The sequence below is a fragment of the Vulpes lagopus genome, chromosome 3 (genome assembly GCF_018345385.1).
Source record: "Vulpes lagopus strain Blue_001 chromosome 3, ASM1834538v1, whole genome shotgun sequence".
Taxonomy (NCBI): Eukaryota; Metazoa; Chordata; class Mammalia; order Carnivora; family Canidae; genus Vulpes; species Vulpes lagopus.
The window spans coordinates 125,367,645-125,386,200 of NC_054826.1; the positions used below are offsets into that span (position 1 = coordinate 125,367,645).

The window sequence follows — 18,556 nt, forward strand, 5'->3', positions numbered from 1 at the left end:
GTAAGGCTCACCCATATGCAAAAGATTCCAGGAGGCAAAATAATTTCTGAGCTTTGAGATTTCCCTGAGATGGTCCAAATCTATAAAAATTTCACAGAAGTTTTCTAAACCCACAGAACATACAACACCAGGAGTGAACTATAATATAGACCATGAACTTCAGGTGACTAGGATGTGTTCATCAGTTGTAACAAATGTCCCACTCTGGTGGGGGATGTTGATAGTGGGGGAGACTATGCATGTGTGAGGCCAGGGAATGTGTGGGAAATCTCTGTACCTTCCTCTCAATTTTGCTGTGAACTTGAAACTGCTCTAAAAATTTAAGTCTTTAAAAAAATTTTCATAGAAGTTTCAAACAAGAGGACATTAAGGAAATAAGTCAGCTTTGGGTTGAATCCTATGGGGAATGCAGACCCCATGTGCTTACACCCTCATGGGCTATTCCTGCTACACCCAAAACTAAGTAGCTTTAAGCCACATCAGTTTATTATTTCTCATGCTTCAATGAGTGGGCTGGTCATTTCCTCTGCTGGTTTCACCTGGGCTCACTTCTGTGGCTGCATGCAGCTGGAGAACCAGCTGCACCAGAAGGTTGACAGTGGCCTGGCAGATGATGCCAGCTATTGGTTAGGGAACTTGGTTTTTCTCTACATGGTCTTTTATCCTCCAGAGCCCCTCTCCACACAGCAACTTCAGCAGGAGAGCCAGAGCCTCTAAGAGAGGAAAAATAAGGGAAACTACAAGGGCTTTTAGGGCCTAGGATCAAAAGTCAGAGACCATCACGTCAGAGGCCACGTTCTATTGGTCAAAGCAAGTCATAGGCCAGCCCAGGTTCAAGAGAAAGAAATGACTCCCATTTCTAATAGAAGAATTCCCAATCACACTACAAAAGAGCATCTGTGGGATGTTACAGTCATCTTTGGAAACTACCTATACCACACCCACATACACACACACACACACACACACACACACCTACACACCTTTATATGCAACCCTCCCTTGAGGTACATAACTGCCAGCATAACTTAAACCTGACAGTATTCAATGGAAGAAAGAAATTAGAATGTCCTACATGTCAATTCTCTTCTTGTTTAACTTCGGCCTCATCATAAGCACTCCCTACCAGAGTTTACATCTCTTGAGAAACATTTTAATTGATCTTTGGATCCGTCAATAAGGATTTGAATCCATAGCAACAGACTGTGCATAGAAAATGTTCAGTTCACACAGGTATTTTCCTTTCTGCTGAATCATCCTGAGAGAACAATGAAACTTTATATTCAAAAAGCTTCTTTAAGTTCCAGTAATTACTAGGTTTAACAGGATGCATTCCTGATCCTTACACCACAGACATCTATTGTTTTTTTCAGCCTACTACCCCTTTCTTCTACTAAGACTTGTACCTCTTCCTACTCTGGTACAAGAAGACTTGTACTCTTTCTTCTACTCTAGTGGACTGCCATGAGTTTATATGACTCTGCCCTCTGGTCACAGTTGATTGGTCCAGGGATCTAAATAGGCCAATCAGAGTTCCTCCCTTGGATTAATTTTCCTAACTGGAACTGAAAAATACAGTCATTCTCTGTGATGACAAGAATTCTGGAATGAGGAAAAACAGGAGCTTTTGTGGTCATATTCCTCACCTTATGGAGAAAACCAGTACTGAGTGAAAGAAAATTAAGGTGGATATGCAGACAAAGGCAGACACAGAGACAGAAGATCGGGTAGTAAGTCCCTGCTTGTGGAACCCAGAGGTATCCCTGCCTTTCTGCAGAATGATTTCAGTGACATGGGAAATCATGCCCTAAAAAACCTGTAGCAGATGCCATGCCCATAGCACACAGTACTCATCATTCTAGCACTGCATATACTCAAGACTAAAACACCTCATGTTGGCCTCCTTCCCTTCCTTAAATCACTCCCCCACTCCCCTGTTGGTGCTCCCTGGGATCACCTCCCAGTAAACCATTTGCACCCCCATCCTTTTTTCAGAGTCTGCTCCAGAGCAAAATTAGACTAAAACATAGTTCCTCTTCTTACCTAGACTAATAAGATGTGGGTTTTTGTCCCTTGCAACCAAGAGTTCTATGTATTATCTCTCTCTGGGATGATTCCCAAAATCTGTTTGGAATTCCCCATCTCCACTCTAGTGACTGTCATAAATATACAGATTTCTCTAAAAAGTTTAACGGCATCTTTTTTTTTTTAGAGAGAGTAAGGAGGGACAAAGGGAGAGAAAGAATTAAGAAGGCTCCACACTCAGCACAGAGGCCAATGCAGGGCTCCATCTCCTAACCTTGAGATCATAACCTGAGCCAAAATCAAGAGTCAGACGCTTGACTGACTGAGCCACCCAAGTGCCCCAAACAGAAACCAAGGCACACTACAATGCTATGACCATAAGTATCACAGTGACCATAATGAGAATATTCTCTAACCAACCACCTCCACCTCAGCAATTCTGCTGATTACAGCAAATATGAGATTTCAAGGATGCTTCAGTAGACATGAGAGAATGTCTGTGGCATAACTGCTAGCTAATTTTTCCATGTTTCCAGAATATTGAAATGTGTATTGATTGTCCCAAAAAGGGCCTAACTGATTATAATTATATAATTGTATATAATTCCCAAAGGGCCAAACCACAAGTATTCCAGTTCCCTTGGAGAAGCTACACACCAGGGACTCAAGATTCTCTCCTTGAACAATCCCAGTTCTGGGATCAACAGCAACTCTCCTCTGGGTCTGGCTTTTTCAAGAGTACTGTATGTTGTTCATGGCCACCAAGGGTATCCAGGGACACAAACTAAAGGTAATAATGTTTTATTGTCCCTCAAATATCTGTCCCTCCCACATGCTAGAAAGAATGCCAAGTCCAATTTGTCCAAGCATAAAATAGCATCATTGGCATCATCAGATCACATAACCAAACTTCCAGTGGCAATTTATTATCATCCTACAAGTAACTAACATCGAGCACTCACACTGCTAGGGACCAGTGTAAGTGCTTTACCTGCTGCACTAGCCAGGATATACTGGGTTATGCCACAGCAACAAATGAACCCCAAAATCTCAATGGCTTGGCAACAAAGGTTGACTTCCCATGCTCCCTTCCACCATGGATTAGATGGAGACTATGCCCCATATGGTCATTCAGAGACCCAGAATGATGGAAAGCCTACCATCTCAACACAAGAATTTAAGTAATGGGGATGCCCAAGTGGCTCAGTAGTTGAGCATCTGCCTTTGGCTCAGGGTGTGATCCCAGGGTCCCAGGATCAAGTCCCACATCAGGCTCCCCAAAGGGAGCCTGCTTCTCCCTCTGCCTGTGACTCTCTGCCTCTCTCTGTGTGTCTCTCATGAATAAACAAACAAAATATTTTTTAAAAAGACTCTAGTTAATAGGGTGGCAGGAGATGAGAGAGTGAGATGGTTAGTTACCAGACTTAGACAGCTGTAGGCTAAAAGTGATGCATGCAGCTTCCACTCACAGCACATCCGCTGTAAATACAAAGGTGCTGGGAAATGAGGAGGAGAACATGTATAGCCCGTGAGCAGTAAGCGTTCCTACCAATGTGCAATATCTCATTAAAGTCTTACCACCTTAGAAAATATACCATTACTCCTTCTTACAGAGAGAAAATAGAGACAGAGAAGTTAAGGGACTTGCGCCAAGGTGTCATAGGTAATAAGTGGCAGAGTCAAGATGTGAACCCAAGCTTCAAAACACACTCAACCACAATGCTGCATACTCATCACAAAATTCTATGAAAATCCCTCAAATAGCAAAACACACGCTAATTAATAGAAGCCAAGTTATATATATATATAAAATAGAACTCCCCTGACACAACACCTCTTCACCCCAAAGATTCAACCTCAGCAAAAACCTGAAACAGAGTTCTGGGCAATTTCAGCAAGAGGGAAATAGGTTATCCATCTGGGTCTCATACCCGGCTTTTAGTCCACCCACATCAAGACAAAAATCTTCCAAAACCTTCACCTGAATACCAGAGTAGACCTTCAACTCTTGTCCATTGGTGACATCTTTATACAATGCATAGATCTTTCTAAAAGTGCAAAAGTAAATGTCATCCATGTACCTGCAGGAACAGGCCAGAGGCAGATGTTATCATATCCAGATGAGTGGCGGAGTGGCAGTGTTTCCAACAGGTTAATTCCTCCAGGCCTGCAAAACTCAAGTCTAGCAACACCTCCTCCAAAGAACCCTCCCCTACCCGGCTTCTCCAGGCTGGGACCCTCTACCTCTGTCTCCAGGCTGGGACCCTCTACCTCTGCTCCCACATCACTTCCTGTGAACACTTCTAGCAGAGCCTGGTGTATCACTTTACTTGTCTGCCTGTCCCCTAGACTCTGAACCACCCACAGGCAACCTCTGCATTTATATTTCTGTATTTCTTACACCTAGGACATAGTATGTGCTCAAAAAATGTGGGGCAGATGGGCAGATGATTAAGAGTATTCAAAGCAATTTGTGCCCTTGGTAAATTTAACACACTCTTCCAATGCCCAGTAAGCATGTGGCCAAGCATAAAAATTAGTCTCAGCCTCATAACTACTGTGTGACCTTGAAATGGTTCCTTAGCCTCTCTGAGCAGTTTACCTCGCTACTCTGTAAAAACTACCTCATAGATATGTTGGAAAAATTAAGTGGAAAGCAGAGGGTATTCGAGCAAATATTCATAGCAGCACTAATCACAATAGCCAAAAGGTGGAAAAAACCCAAATGTCAATCAGCTGGTGAATGATATTTAGTATATTTAGTATAAGACACGGCATATCCAAACAGTTGAATATTAATAAGCCATGAAAAGGACGGAATGCTGATGGATACTACAATGTGGATGAACTTTGAAAACATGCTCAGTGAAAGAAGCCTAACACAAAAGGTCACATGATTCTGTGTATATGAAATGTCCAGAGGAGATAAAACCAAGCAGATTAGTGGTCGCCAGAGACCGGGTGAGGGAAGAATGAGTGACTGTTAATGGGTACAGGGCTTCCTTTTGATGGGATGAAAAAGTTCTGGAACTAGATATAGGCAATAGTTGCACAACACTGTGAATGCACTAAATGTCACTGAATTCATACACTTCCCAGTGGTTAAAATGATAAATCTTATCCTATGTGTATTTAACCACAATAACTTCTTAAAATTCTTATGGGAAATTTCCAACTAATAACCTACCTAGGATTTTTTTTTAAGTGGAATAGATAATGTGTATGTAGTTCCTGGCCCTCTCAGGCCCTCAATCCATGGTAGCTGATTTCATAGTCATAATGAACAATAATTTGTTCTCCCTATAAAACAGAATATACTGAGCAAAGGAAAGCACCAGTCTAATTTGTTCTTCAAATCTTCACAATAGTGGAATTGAAATAAAAGTCCAGGGCAGCCCAGGTGGCTCTGCGGTTTAGCACCGCCTTCAGCCCAGGGCGTGATCCTAGAGACCCCAGCATAGAGTACCACGTTGGGCTCCCTGCATGAAGCCTGCTTCTCCTTCTGCCTGTGTCTCTGCCTCTGTGTGTGTGTGTGTGTGTCTCTCAGGAATAAATAAGTAAAATCTTTTTAAAAAGAAAGAAAAATCCAAAATATTTCACAAGTTCAGCTTGACTTTTTTTATCATGGTAAAATATACATAACATAAAATTTACCATTTTTACCATTTTGCAGGGTACAGTTCAGTGGCATTAGGTGCATTCACAATGCTGTGCAACCATCACAACCATTCATTTCCAGAACCTTTCATCACGTAAACCATGACATCTTGTTACACTCCAGGTGTTTCAATCCACAACAGAGCTCAGGCACAATTATCAATTTGGACTTTGTTCAACCACAGATAAAAAAAGGGAGAAAAATAGGAGCAGGCCCACAAACTCTGTGATGTGTAGTGCTCGCAGCATGATGGGGCTTGGGGTCCTCTCACTGCTGCTGCCCATCCTGGTGGGCTGGGCCAGCTGCCACCCCATCCCCGGAAGGAAGAACTTCAACAAGCTCCTGCTGATATCCTTCGATGGCTTCCGCTGGAACTACGACCAGGATGTGGACACCCCCAACATGGACCGCCTTGCCCAGGAGGGCGTAAAGGCCAAGTACCTCACACCACCCTTCGTGACAATGACCTCTCCATCCCACTTCACCACCATCTCAGGTAAGTTCTGCTCTGCAGCCAGTCTGCCAGTGCTAGTGTAAGCCTCAGTACTTGTTATTCCCTGAGACAGAGCCCATTCTCAGTCAGCTCTCAGGAGACTGAGGCAGTTCATGCAACTGGAAGAAGCACTAGCTTAGAATAGTCTGGTTTTTAGAACCCCACTGGCTACAGGGCACCAGCCTGCAGACAGAATTAGGACCACAGCTGCAGCCTCTCCAGACCCTGCTCCCTGCTCCCTGGGCCCCCCTGCCCCTCCACCTTGCCTTATACACAATGGCTTGTGATCTTTTCCAAAACTAAATCATTAAAAGAACTTCATAAAAATAATAAAATATTAAATTTTAAAGAACTCAATTATATTAGATGACTCCCTGGCTTATTATTGAAAAGCTGGAGGGACACCAACGCTCTTTGATTTTTTTTTGGTGGTGGTTGTTATTTTGTTTTGTTTTTAAAGATTATATTTATTTATGTATTTATTTGAGAGAAAGAGAGCATGAGTGGGGTGGAGAGACAGAGGGAGAGGGAGGAAACAGACTCCCTGCTGAGCAGGGAGCCTAACGTGGGGCTTGATCCCAGGACCCCAGGATCATGACCTGAGCTGAAGGTAAATGCTTAACCAGCTGAGCCACCCAGGTGCCCCACCAATGTGCTCTTTGAAGAGAATTCAAATTTTGTCTTTCTGTGCCCCAGAAAGTCCCATGACCTGGCCCCTGACCCACTGTTTCCTGGCCTCTCGCATCTCTTCCCCTCACAAGTTTCTCTCCAGATCACAAAGGCCACCTGCCTGTATCTCCACTCAGCCCCCACCTGCCTCAGGGCCTTTGCCCTTGCCAGTCTCCCTAGCTCACCTGGAGCATGTAGTCCAAATGGGGGAGACAAGCAAAGACAATACTAGATCTCATCAATGAGGAGAGGCACTGAGAAGGCAGAAGAGAGTTTCTTCACGAGAAGACAGCAAGGGCAAATTGACTTGCAGTTGGAGGCAGGGAAAGGCTGAGATGGGACAATTGAACTGAAAACTGAAAGAGACCTCAGGAGACAAAGAGAAAGGAAAAGTGTTCCAGGCAGAGGGAAGAGCATATTCAAGGCTTCTGTGATAGGAAGGAATGTGGTCATTTCAAAATCCCAGTTGCCAAAATGCAAAGGATTTCATTATAGTAAGAATAAGAACAGCTTCCATTTCTCCAACATGGGCCTGAAGCCAGGCATGTGCTAGGTGCTTTGGCTTCAATATCTCCAATACAACAATACTGCAAAGCAAGTGTTGTCCCCATTCCACAGATGAGAAAAACAAAGCTCAGAGAGGCTGAATAACTAATTCATCAGTGACTTGGCCAAGAATTGGGCCAGGGGGAAGCCAGGCCTAGAATGAATATGTCCCTGGCCACATGAAACTAGTTCTGCCCAACTATGAGTCTGGGATCCACAGATCCCTCTCATGGGGTAAAGAGTGCAGCATGAGCCTGGCAGCATGAGCCTCGCCCATACCCAAAGAACCATTCCTTCGAGTCCAGGGCAGCTCCTGGAGCCTCCAAAATGATACACATACTGCTGGTACCTTTTTTGGGGAGAGGGTTTTATCACTTCCATCAGACTCTCAAAGGGACACTTGAATCAGAAACTTAAAAAATAAAGCTGAATAACCACTCAGAGGGAGATTTGCTGAGAGAGATTTTCCTATATGTAAACTCTTTGAGAAGCAAGTCATTCGGGAACTATTAGTGCCAGGAAGCAGGAACTAAATAGCCCTTTTCTGGAGAAACCGAATGCTACTTCCCAGTGGCATTAACTTCATAACACTTAAAAGATCTCCCATGGGCAGACTCTGGGTCCCTGAACACTGAGAATATGATGGGCACAAAATATTATAAGGCATGCCCACCTTTTATTTATTCCCAGAAGGTCTTCGATGAGAAGATATAAACAGTTAAGAGCAAATTTTTAAAATTATAAAATCACTGCAACTCCTCTCCTACATTCATTGCCAGTGGGAAATGGAAATGGGTACAGTTTCAATGCAGAGTAATTTGGCAACATCGGGGCAGCCCCCGTGGCCCAGCGGTTTAGCGCCACCTTCAGTTGAGATCCTGATCCTGGAGACCCAGGATCGCGTCCCATGTTGGGCTCCCTGCACGGAGCCTGCTTCTCCCTCTGCCTGTGTCTCTGCCTCTGTGTGTGTGTGTGTGTGTGTGTGTGTGTGTGTGTGTGTGTGTCTCATGAAAAAATAAATAAAATCTTTATAATTAATTAATTAATTAGGCAACATCAAGTACAATCAGGAACTTACAAATTTTCTTATTTAGCAAATTCAACTTGCAGGACTTTATCCCACAGATATATATCTGCTGGGTAGAAAACGATGTACAGTGTACATACAAAGTTATTCATTGCATTGGCATTTATAACCACAGGAAAAATAGAAACAACCTAACTATCCACCCAAAGGGGAATGGCTAAATAAAATACCAGACATCCATAGAATAGCATAATCAGTTACCTTTAAAAGGAAAAATGAAGAAGTTCTTTGTGCCGTGATAAGAAGCTATCTCCAAAATGGATTAAGTGACAAAAGCAAGATGCAAAGAATGTGTGTAGCATGCATGTATGGATTCATATAATGTGTGTGTATGTATATATATATATATATGCAATTATTTTTTTAAGATTTTATTTATTTATTCATGAGAGACACAGAGAAAGAGAGGCTGAAACATAGGCAGAGGGAGAAGCAGGCTCCATGCCAGGAGCCCGATGTGGGACTAGATCCCAGGACTCCAGGATCACACCCTGAGCTGAAGGCAGACGCTTAACCACTGAGCCACCTAGGCGCCCCTATATGCAATTATTTATAGCTGTATAGAAGACCTCTGGATAAATAAACAAGAAATTGGTGATACTAGTTCCTCCAGGGAGAGCAGTGGGTGGGAGACTTTGAACTGTACCTCCTGTGTACTTTTTAGATCTTAGACCAAATGAAATGTACTGCCTATAAATAACAAAATGTTATACACCAAATAATCTTTTTAATTAGCTCACTGTGAAAAAGAAAAAAAAAAAAAAAAACATGTTCCTTTGAACTCTTTTATTTTTAACCAGACCTGCCATTTATTGAGCAGGTAAACATTCACTCGACTTTGACTTTAAAACAGGTTTTTCACGCAGCCTAGGTTGCTCAGGTTGCCCTCCCTCTTTACAGGCTAGACGTCAGGGGTTTAAAGATGTACAAATCTTTTCTGGGGCAGAGGTAGGATTCAAACTCAGACCTGGATGCTTACAGTCACTGGCTCTTCAATCCCTTCCCTCCAGCATGACTACAGCCCACCACTGTCTTTGATTCTAATTAAGTAATCATTCCAAACCCCTCTGAATGTTGCCCATCCTCAGAGATTCCAGGCAATAAGTATATATCCTGAATATGTTGTATTAATAAAACAGAGGCTATCCCAGGCCCAACAAAATCCCCAGCATTTGTATTCGTGAGCTGGGCTCAAGCAGACCTCTGTCTGACTCTAATGTGGGAAAGAATCATCCATAATAGAAAAAATAATGGATAAAATTCGTACTGCCAGCACCCAAAGACCTCATCAGATTCCAGGGTGTAGGCCTGACACAAACTGAGAAAGGGGGCTCTCTTAGCTCAATGACTAATTAATTGGTCTTCTTACAAACACCTCTGGGCGATTTAACACAGAAGAGAGAGGAGGAGGAGGAACCTGACACACTGCTTCACATCTCAGCTGCAATACTATGCACAGCTCCAACACAAGCTCAAGTCCAGGAAGCCATGTGGCCATCTCTCTGAGCTTCCTAGACAGAGTTCAAGGGGCAGAGGCCAGGCAATCTCAGGCAAGGACCAAGGTCAGGAGAAGCCATGCCCCAGGCACAAGGATCCATGAGCAAGCCTCCCTCAGATAGCTGACAAAGGCTGAGTGAAGTAAGTCAATCGGAGAAGGACAAACAGTGTATGTTCTCATTCATTTGGGGAATATAAATAATAGTGAAAGGGAGTATAAGGGAAGGGAGAAGAAATGTGTGGGAAATATCAGAAAGGGAGACAGAACATAAAGACTCCTAACTATGGGAAATGAACTAGGGGTGGTGGAAGGGGAGGAGGGCAGGGGGTGGGGGTGAATGGGTGACGGGCACTGAGGGGGACACTTGACGGGATGAGCACTGGGTGTTATTCTGTATGTTGGTAAATTGAACACCAATAAAAAATTAATTTATTAAAAAAAAAGATAGCTGACAAAGCTGCCTAGGGCCAGTATGCTGCCCTCCCCCCCACCCCACCCCCATCTGCTGCCCTTATCTCCAGGGCAGGGCCTCCTCATGCCTAGGGGCTGTCAGGTGTGTGGATATCTCAGCCCTCACCCCAGAGCCAGGGTCACATGACCCTCATCAGTTTCCCCTGCTGCTGGTAAAGAAAGTCTTCCTGGAGAGTTTTAGAGGGTTTCCAACGTATCCGTTTCTTCATTCAACAATTATTGTTTTAGCATCTCTGTTGGGCCTGGGAGCGGCAACAGTGGCCAACTACATTTAAGTGTCTCCAAGGTCTTGCCACTTCCTAGGGCTTACCTCATGACACAGTCTCATGTCCCCTCTGTTCCCAGATTCCACAGATGTTTTGGGGGGTTTGTTTCCTTTCCGCTGTAGCTCTGCCAGGGAGAGAGATGAAGAGCCCCTTTCTTGTGCCTTTTTGTCTCCTTTCTCTGACAGCTCAAGGAATCAGACAGAGAAAATGTATTCTCACTTGGCTGTGTCCCCACCAAACCTTTTTCTGCACCCCCTGCTCCTCTAGCTCCCATAAGGGGCAGAGCTTAGGAGGAATACCCATTTTCCATGCTTTCTCCCTCTCCTTGAAGCAGAGAGGACAGACGTCCTGAACAAAAAACTCAGGGAGGGAGGATTTCTTAAAAACTGGCTATTTATTAAAAATATCCTACCTCATCACCTCTCCACATGAGACAATCTTTACATCCTCACAAAGAATGTGTATTTTTCCTCCAAGTATCGGCCCTCCCAGTACCACCTGCAAGAGGGGGAAGTGGGGCCCCTATCTAGAATCAAAGCTCCAAGGTGCAGGGCAGCCCAGGTGGTGCAGCGGTTTAGCGCTGCCTGCAGCCCAGGGCGTGAACCTGGGGACCCGGGATCAAGTCCCACGTCAGGCTCTGCATGGTGCCTGCTTCTCCCTCTGCCTGTGCCTCTGCCCCTCTCTCTCTGTGTGTGTCTCTATGAATAAATAAATAAAATCTTAAAAAAAATTTTAAAAAAAAGCTCCCAGGTGCAAAGCAAGCCCTGGTTCTAGAGGAGACATTTTCTCTCCAGCTCCCCAAAGCTGCATACTAATTAATAATTAAGTTTATCCCCTCCCTGATTGAATGAACCATTATTTCCTCCAACATAGTTTTCTTTAAAAAAAAAAAAAAAAAAAGATCGTTTTCTTCTTCCCACCTGGTTTCATCATCCCCACCCCCAATCTTCATGACTGACACACACACACACACACACACACAGGAGCTTTGCCACAGCACCTGGAAGTTTCTTAAAATAGAATGATGTATTAGTTTTCTATGGCTGCAAAACAAATTATCACAGACTTAACAGCTTAGAACAACACCTTTGTATTATCTCTCCATTTCCATGGGACAGGAGTCAGCACCACTGAGCTGGGGCCCCTGCTCAGTGTGTCACAAAGCTACAATCATGGCGTTGACTGGGATGGGGTTCTCTCCCAAGTTCATGCGGTTGTTTGAAGAATTCGTTTCCCTGCAGCTAGAGGACTCATGGCAGCTTTCTCCTCTGAGGCTGCTTTGTCTCTGCTCTAGATCCTCTCTTAAGAGCTCACCTGATTAAGTCAGGCTCACCCTGGATAAACTCTCTTTTGATTAACTCAAAATGAACTGATTAGGGTTCAAGAGATCTGCAGAATCTCTTCAACTTTTCCATGTTCTGTTGGTTAGAAACAAGGCCACAGGTCCCACCCAAGCTCAAGGGAAAAGAGTTATACCAGGCATATATATCAGAAAACAAGAGCCTTGAGGGCCATTTTGGAATTCTGTCTACCATGGACAAGGTCCTTGATGGGGCTCAGATAAACAGGGGGTGAGCATCAGTCTTTGTAGAAAGGCAAAAGGTAACACAGGACACGCCCCCAGAGTGAACCTCCAGAAAGCCTGCAGAATTATGGCTAATCCATGAACCATAGGAGACAATGAATGTCCACAGAGGCCGGGCTCTCCAATCATAGTGTGTCACCACATCACCATTAACTCTTTCTGTTGCTTAGGCAAAAATGATGGGGGGGAGGGGGCTAAGGAAGAGGAGGACAGGGAGGAAGAATATTAATTTGAAAGTAATTATAGTCATTTCCTAGGCTGCCATAACAAAGTACCACAAGCGGAGCAGCTTAAAACAACAGAAATGTATGGAGCGCCTGACTGGCTCAGTCAGTGGAATATGTGAGTCTTGATCTCAGGATTGTGAGTTCAAGCCCTACACTGGGTGTGAAGATGATTTGAAGATGAAAATATCTTAAAAAAAAAAAAACAGAAATGCATTGTTTCACAGTTCTGGAGTCCAAAAGCCTAAAATCAAGCTGTAAATAGAGCTGCATTCCCTCTCAAATCTATAAGGAATCCTTCTGTCTTCCTCACTTCTTGTGGTTCGTTGGCAATATTTGTCATTCCTTGGCTTATAGATTCCATCCTCCACCCAATCCACAGAATTGTCCCTGTGTCTCTGTTTTCACATGGCCATCTTCTTATAAGGACACAAGTCATTTGGATTAGGGGCTGCTGCAGCATGACCTCAACTCTATAGTGGCCCTATTCCCAAATAAGGTCTCATTCTGATGTCTTGGGGCTTAGGACTTCAAGTATCCTTTTTGAGGAACATAGTTCAACCCACAACAGTACTATGAGACGTAATCGATATCTATAGGCATTAATAATCCAAGTCCTCAGAATGATCAATCTCTCTCCTTTCCCCCTCCCTTTCTTTCTCTATTTCTAAGAGTGACCACAAAATTCCCGATATTGGCTTTCATTGGACCAATTTACTTCTCAGAACCAACCTCTGTGGCCTGGGGTGGGGGGTAGAACAATGCTGAACACCCAAGCTAAGACTACATGTCCACCCCCAGGTCAGGGTTAAGGCAACTGGCAAGCACCACACAAATTAGGTGGACTGCAAGTGGAGGACTGGTGAGTTCTCAGTGGAAAGTCAAGCACCGTTATAAGAGAAAAGAGCAATGGAGGAAGGACTGGCAGGAGGTGCCAAGGTCCACCTCACTAGCCTGATGGTGCTTTTGATGTAGAGATGGAGGTATGTGATCCAGTGCCCCAATACTCACTCAGTCCCAAAAAATCACACCTTCACCTCTGGGACTGCTCAGTGGGCATGGGCTCCCTGTAGATTCAGTAAGCACACGTGCAAACAGCCATCTTCCAGGATGGTCCCCCCAGTCTCTCTGAACTGTCCCAATTCCCCTGAGATCTCACCAAAATGAAAAGCCATTCTCTGATGGTTAGCAGCTCTTTCTCCTAGTTTAAATCACCCGATTCCTTCTCCCTCTCCAGAAGCCTGTACTTACTGCTCCATCACTGGTAATGACAGTGAACATTTTTGCAATCTCAGTTTTTATTGCAAAGTGATTGAGGACCAGTGAGAATAACTTATGCTGCTGAAACTAAGGAAATCCCGCCAAGCAAGTGGTGGGTGGATAGGAAGTCTTATGCAGCAGCATATATTTTTCTCCTCCAAGGAACCTACTGAAAATAAGAAGCTATCACCACGTTTCAGACAAAGGCTATAGAAAACGTAAGCTATGATATTATAATTCGGCAATTTTACATCTAGTCAAATAGATATGGATCAGAGGTGAAAAGGAAACTCACGTAACTACAGGATGGTTGAGAATAATAAAAGTGAGGTCCTCTCTGCTCAATATTTTCTCCTTTCCTGAAAGGGTACTCACTGGTAGGCTCCAGCTCCCTACCAGCCAGAAATTAAGTCTTTCCCAATTCCAGAACCCCACGAGGACAACCCCAAAACTGGAGCCACCACTTATAACTGTGTAGATTGTGTACAGCACAATTCTAGGAAGGTTATTTTCATTAACACTATGTTGGTGGTATCCCCTGGAGGTGCACAGGGCACAATTTGCACAAATGATCGATTGCTTACGTTCTATCCCAAAATCAATCTATAAGAGGTAAAAATTCTTCATAGATGTCATAACCACTCCTGAATCCACCCCTCCTTCTACCTGAGATAGGAGTAAAGGAAGCACGGACAAATGTACTTGACTTGGATGATCTTTAAGACTAGGGGGGGATTCTCAATATCTCACCACTTACATTTTGGGCCAAATCATTCTTTGTCTTAGGGGGGGCTATCCTGTGTGTTGTAGAGCATTTAGCAGCATCCCTAGCCTCTACTCACTAGATGCCAGCACCATTCCTCCCCTAGTTGTGGTAACAGAAATGTCTCCAGACAAATGTTCCTTGGGGTACAAAATCACCCCCTAGTTGAGAATCTTTGGACTAGACATATAATACACAAATCACATGTAAATCAGAAAGCCAAAGGCAACCCATGTGACACTCTAACCTTTGAAAAACAGAGTCTGAAAGAGGTAAGAGAGGTAGGGAAAGGGAAAGGAAATTAAATCCCTGCTGCTGATAATAATACAAATCAAGCAGATGTTGTTGGAAACCTGGATAGAAGATGCCATAAACCTTAATCGGCTCCCATCCTGCTTCCCCAGAAACAACTCTCCACTGAAAAAGTCCTGGAAGTCAACAAACTCCCCAAAACATAGATGAACAAAGCAAAGAAAAACAGATGGAGACAGAAAAGATGTGCTTCCAGCACCAGTCATTTCCACAAGGAGAGAAAAAAGGAAGCCACGAAAATAAAGAAGGCTGGAAAACCAGGATATTTCCTAACTTTTCATTACGCTAATTTCCAACATGTAGAAAAATCAGATGCTGATGCTTCAGGTCTATGGATTACACAGTAGAAAGGGTCAGCCCAAAACACCACAGCAACTGAGCCAAATATCATGACTGCTGCAAATCCAAGGCCTTGAGTAAGAGAATCTGGAACCACTTGAGATGGACAGGATGGGTATATTGGTTTCCTATGGCTGTTGTAACAAAGTACCATAAGCTGAGTGGCTTAAAGCAATAGAAAGTCTAGAGGCCAGAAGCCCAAAATCAAAATATCAGTGGGCCATGCTCCCTTTACAGGTTCTAGGGGAGAATCTTTCCTTGCCTCTTCAGCTTCTGGTACCTGCCAGCATTCCTTGATCTGTGGTCACAGCCTTCCAATATCTGCCTGCATGGTCATGTTGCCTTCTCCTTTTCTGTCTGTGTCCCCTCCTCTTCTGTCTCTTATAAGGAAATTTGCCTTTGGTTTTAGAGCCAACATGGGTAAATCTCTTCCTGTAATGATTTTCAGGATGATCTCTTCATGTCAAAATCATGAACCAATTACATCTGTGAAGATCTAGTTTCCAAATAAGGCAACATTCACAGGTTCTGGGAATAAGAATATGGACATATAATCGGTAGGGGGCTCCATTCAGCCCACTATAGTGGTAAGAGGAGAAAATGAAGTGAGAAAAAAATGTAGAGGACAGATCTCATTTCTGAAACAGTGGCCAGTAAGGCAGGACAAGGGTAGAACTGTGTTAATAGAGTTCCCAGATGGAACTCAAGTGCAGCTGTCTGCTTTCAGCTATTCAGAGAGAAAGTTTCTGTTTTTGACAGCAGATTAAAGGAAAAGGTGGAGTATGTGAAAGACCATTCTCTGTTGGCCTAGTTCCTAAGGAATCATGCCTCTGCCTTAGGGCCATTCTCAAGTCTTATTCAAGGATAAAATGACTTATAGATGGCCATAATTAAAAAGCAATGTCAAAAAGCAGCAGCAGCAGCATTTTTCATTTGCACTTACCCATAAGCAAGAGCAGTTTAGTAAAATGGGCTTCTAAGATTTTATATTCTCTGTCCAAAAAATGGCTGCCATCATGAGTCCCCGTGTTGGAGACAAGCCTCAATTCTATAGCAGTAGTTGATAAGGTTTTAAATTTTGATTGGTTCACCTGTCCTCATTTCAAGTACTTTTGCTGGGATCCCTGGATGGCGCAGCGGTTTAGCGCCTGCCTTTGGCCCAGGGCGCGATCCTGGAGACCCGGGATCAAATCCCACATCAGGCTCCCGATGCATGGAGCCTGTTTCTCCCTCTGCCTATGTCTCTGCCTCTCTCTCTCTCTCTCTCTCTCTCTGTCTCTCTCTCTCTGTGACTATCATAAATAAATAAATAAATAAAAATTCAAGTACTTTTGCTATGGGTCCAGTAGATTATCAATGGGTGGCACTCTGGTGTGTAAACTTGGGTGAGTGTGGTTTTGAGCTCCAGTGGGGGCTATCTTCCCATCAGTGTCTTGGCTGTTCTTCTCAATGAGCTTGTCAGCTCAAAAATGGAACACTGGATTAATTTATGGTGGTTGGTTGATGTGATTTGGCAACTGTTTTTCCTCACTGATTTCATACTAGCTGGCTAACACAACATTTTCTTCTTTGGTTTTGGGAACGTGAACTTAAATGAATCACAAATCAGGAGGAAAATGAAGACATGCTTATAGTTTATATGATAGATTAAAGGAATTAGTGACTAACATATAGCAGTTCCTCAAATTTTTGTTAAAGAAAGAAATGCATTAAAGTGTATCTATGCCCAAATGGACTATCTGTAAATATACACTGTCACACCTGAAAATTAGTAGGTAGGAACAGAGCAAATGTTTAGAGCAGAGGAGGAGGCATGCCCTTATTCAGTTATTAAGTTATGGTATGGTTTCTTTTAATCCATTAAAGTATATTTTTTCCCAAATTGACTTTGAACTAAGTTAGTTTCTGTTTACTACTTGTTCAGATCATACCCAGCCATCTGCAAATGGGGCAGAGGTAAGAAGGAGTTTGTTCAATTAAATTCAACAAACATTGTTGAATGTCTAGTAAGGATATAATCCTATGCTTTGTGCCAGGGATATATCGGAATAAACAAGGCACAGCCCTACTCTTAGGAAGCTTATAAACTAGTGGAATAAACATATTTGTAGGCAATCATCTGAAATTCAAGAGGAAATGAGATGGATGCTAAATGGAAAGTATAAGCAAGATAGAATGGCATGAGTGCCATGTGTGCCCAGTTCCAATGGCACTCCCTGACTCCTCTGCAATGCTGCAGAGGCACCCATTTCTTGTATGATCTGAAGGCCCATGAAGGTTTGTATTTAGATAGGTGTAAGTCAGGTCTAGTCGTGACCTTAGGATCAGGAAAAAAAAAAAAGGAATCGCCTTCATCTATCACAAGCCAGGAATAGCCTAGAACATCAGCAAAAATGGAAAAATCTGCAGGTTCTAGAGCAGAGCTTCTGGGCCAAGAATCCAGGACTGAGATGATGAGAAAAAACAAGTTATGAACCAACTCAGCCATTTTTTTCATCATAATCAAAAAAAGAAAAGCCCATCAGCAGTCTTACTGGGTAGATACCAGACCCTATTTTAGTTCAAACTTTGGAACTAACCTCTCAAGTCTTCTAACAATGGCCAAGAGAGTGGTTTGCCCACAACAATATAACTGAACAACACTGTTGGCTTGTTTCCAAGTGCATTATCATGTGAGAAGTTTAGATCATTAACAAAAAAAAGCACTAAGCAAACCCAGGCTACATAATCCTTTCAGCAAGGTAACTGACACTGGGTACAACTGGGGCAGGATATTATAAAACCATCTCTACCTACTTCTGCCCAAGCAGTGAACTGCTTAGTTTTAATAGTTAAAAATCACAGCAAATACAGTTGACATTTGAACAATATGGGGGTTACCGAAGGCGAAGCCCCACACAGTTGAAAATCCATGTATTACTTTTGACTCCCCAAAAACTTAACTACAGATAGCCTACCATTGACCAGAAGCCTTACTAATAACAGGGATGATTAATATGTTTTATATATGCATAATAGTCTATATTCTTACAATAAACTAAGCTAGAGAAAAGAAAAAAATTTTTTAAAGATTTTATTTATTCATGAGAGACAGAAAGTGAAAGGCAGAGGGAGAAGCAGACTCCCCGAAGAGCAGAGAGCCCAAGGTGGGACTCAGTCCCAGGGCCCTGAGATCATGACCTGAGCCAAAGACAGACACCTAACCAACTGAGCCACCCAGGCTCCCAAGAAAAGAAAATGTTATTAAGAAAATCATAAGGAAGATAAGATACATTAATAGTACTAGTGTATTTATCAAAAACAACCTGGCGTATAAATGAACCCACACAATTCAAGCCTATATTGTTCAAGGTTGAACTG

General features: G+C 43.2%; 1 protein-coding gene across 1 annotated transcript in view; it reads left to right on the forward strand.

Moving 5' to 3' along the window:
• Nucleotides 1–5,919: 5,919 nt before the first annotated feature.
• LOC121487973 (ectonucleotide pyrophosphatase/phosphodiesterase family member 7-like) overlaps nt 5,920–18,556 on the forward strand; it is a 33,535-nt gene continuing 20,898 nt past the window's right edge. Inside the window, exon 1 of the mRNA XM_041750121.1 lies at nt 5,920–6,179. Within this exon, the coding sequence (XP_041606055.1) occupies nt 5,930–6,179 (250 nt within the window). The 5' untranslated portion in view covers nt 5,920–5,929. The remainder of the gene's footprint in view (nt 6,180–18,556) is intronic.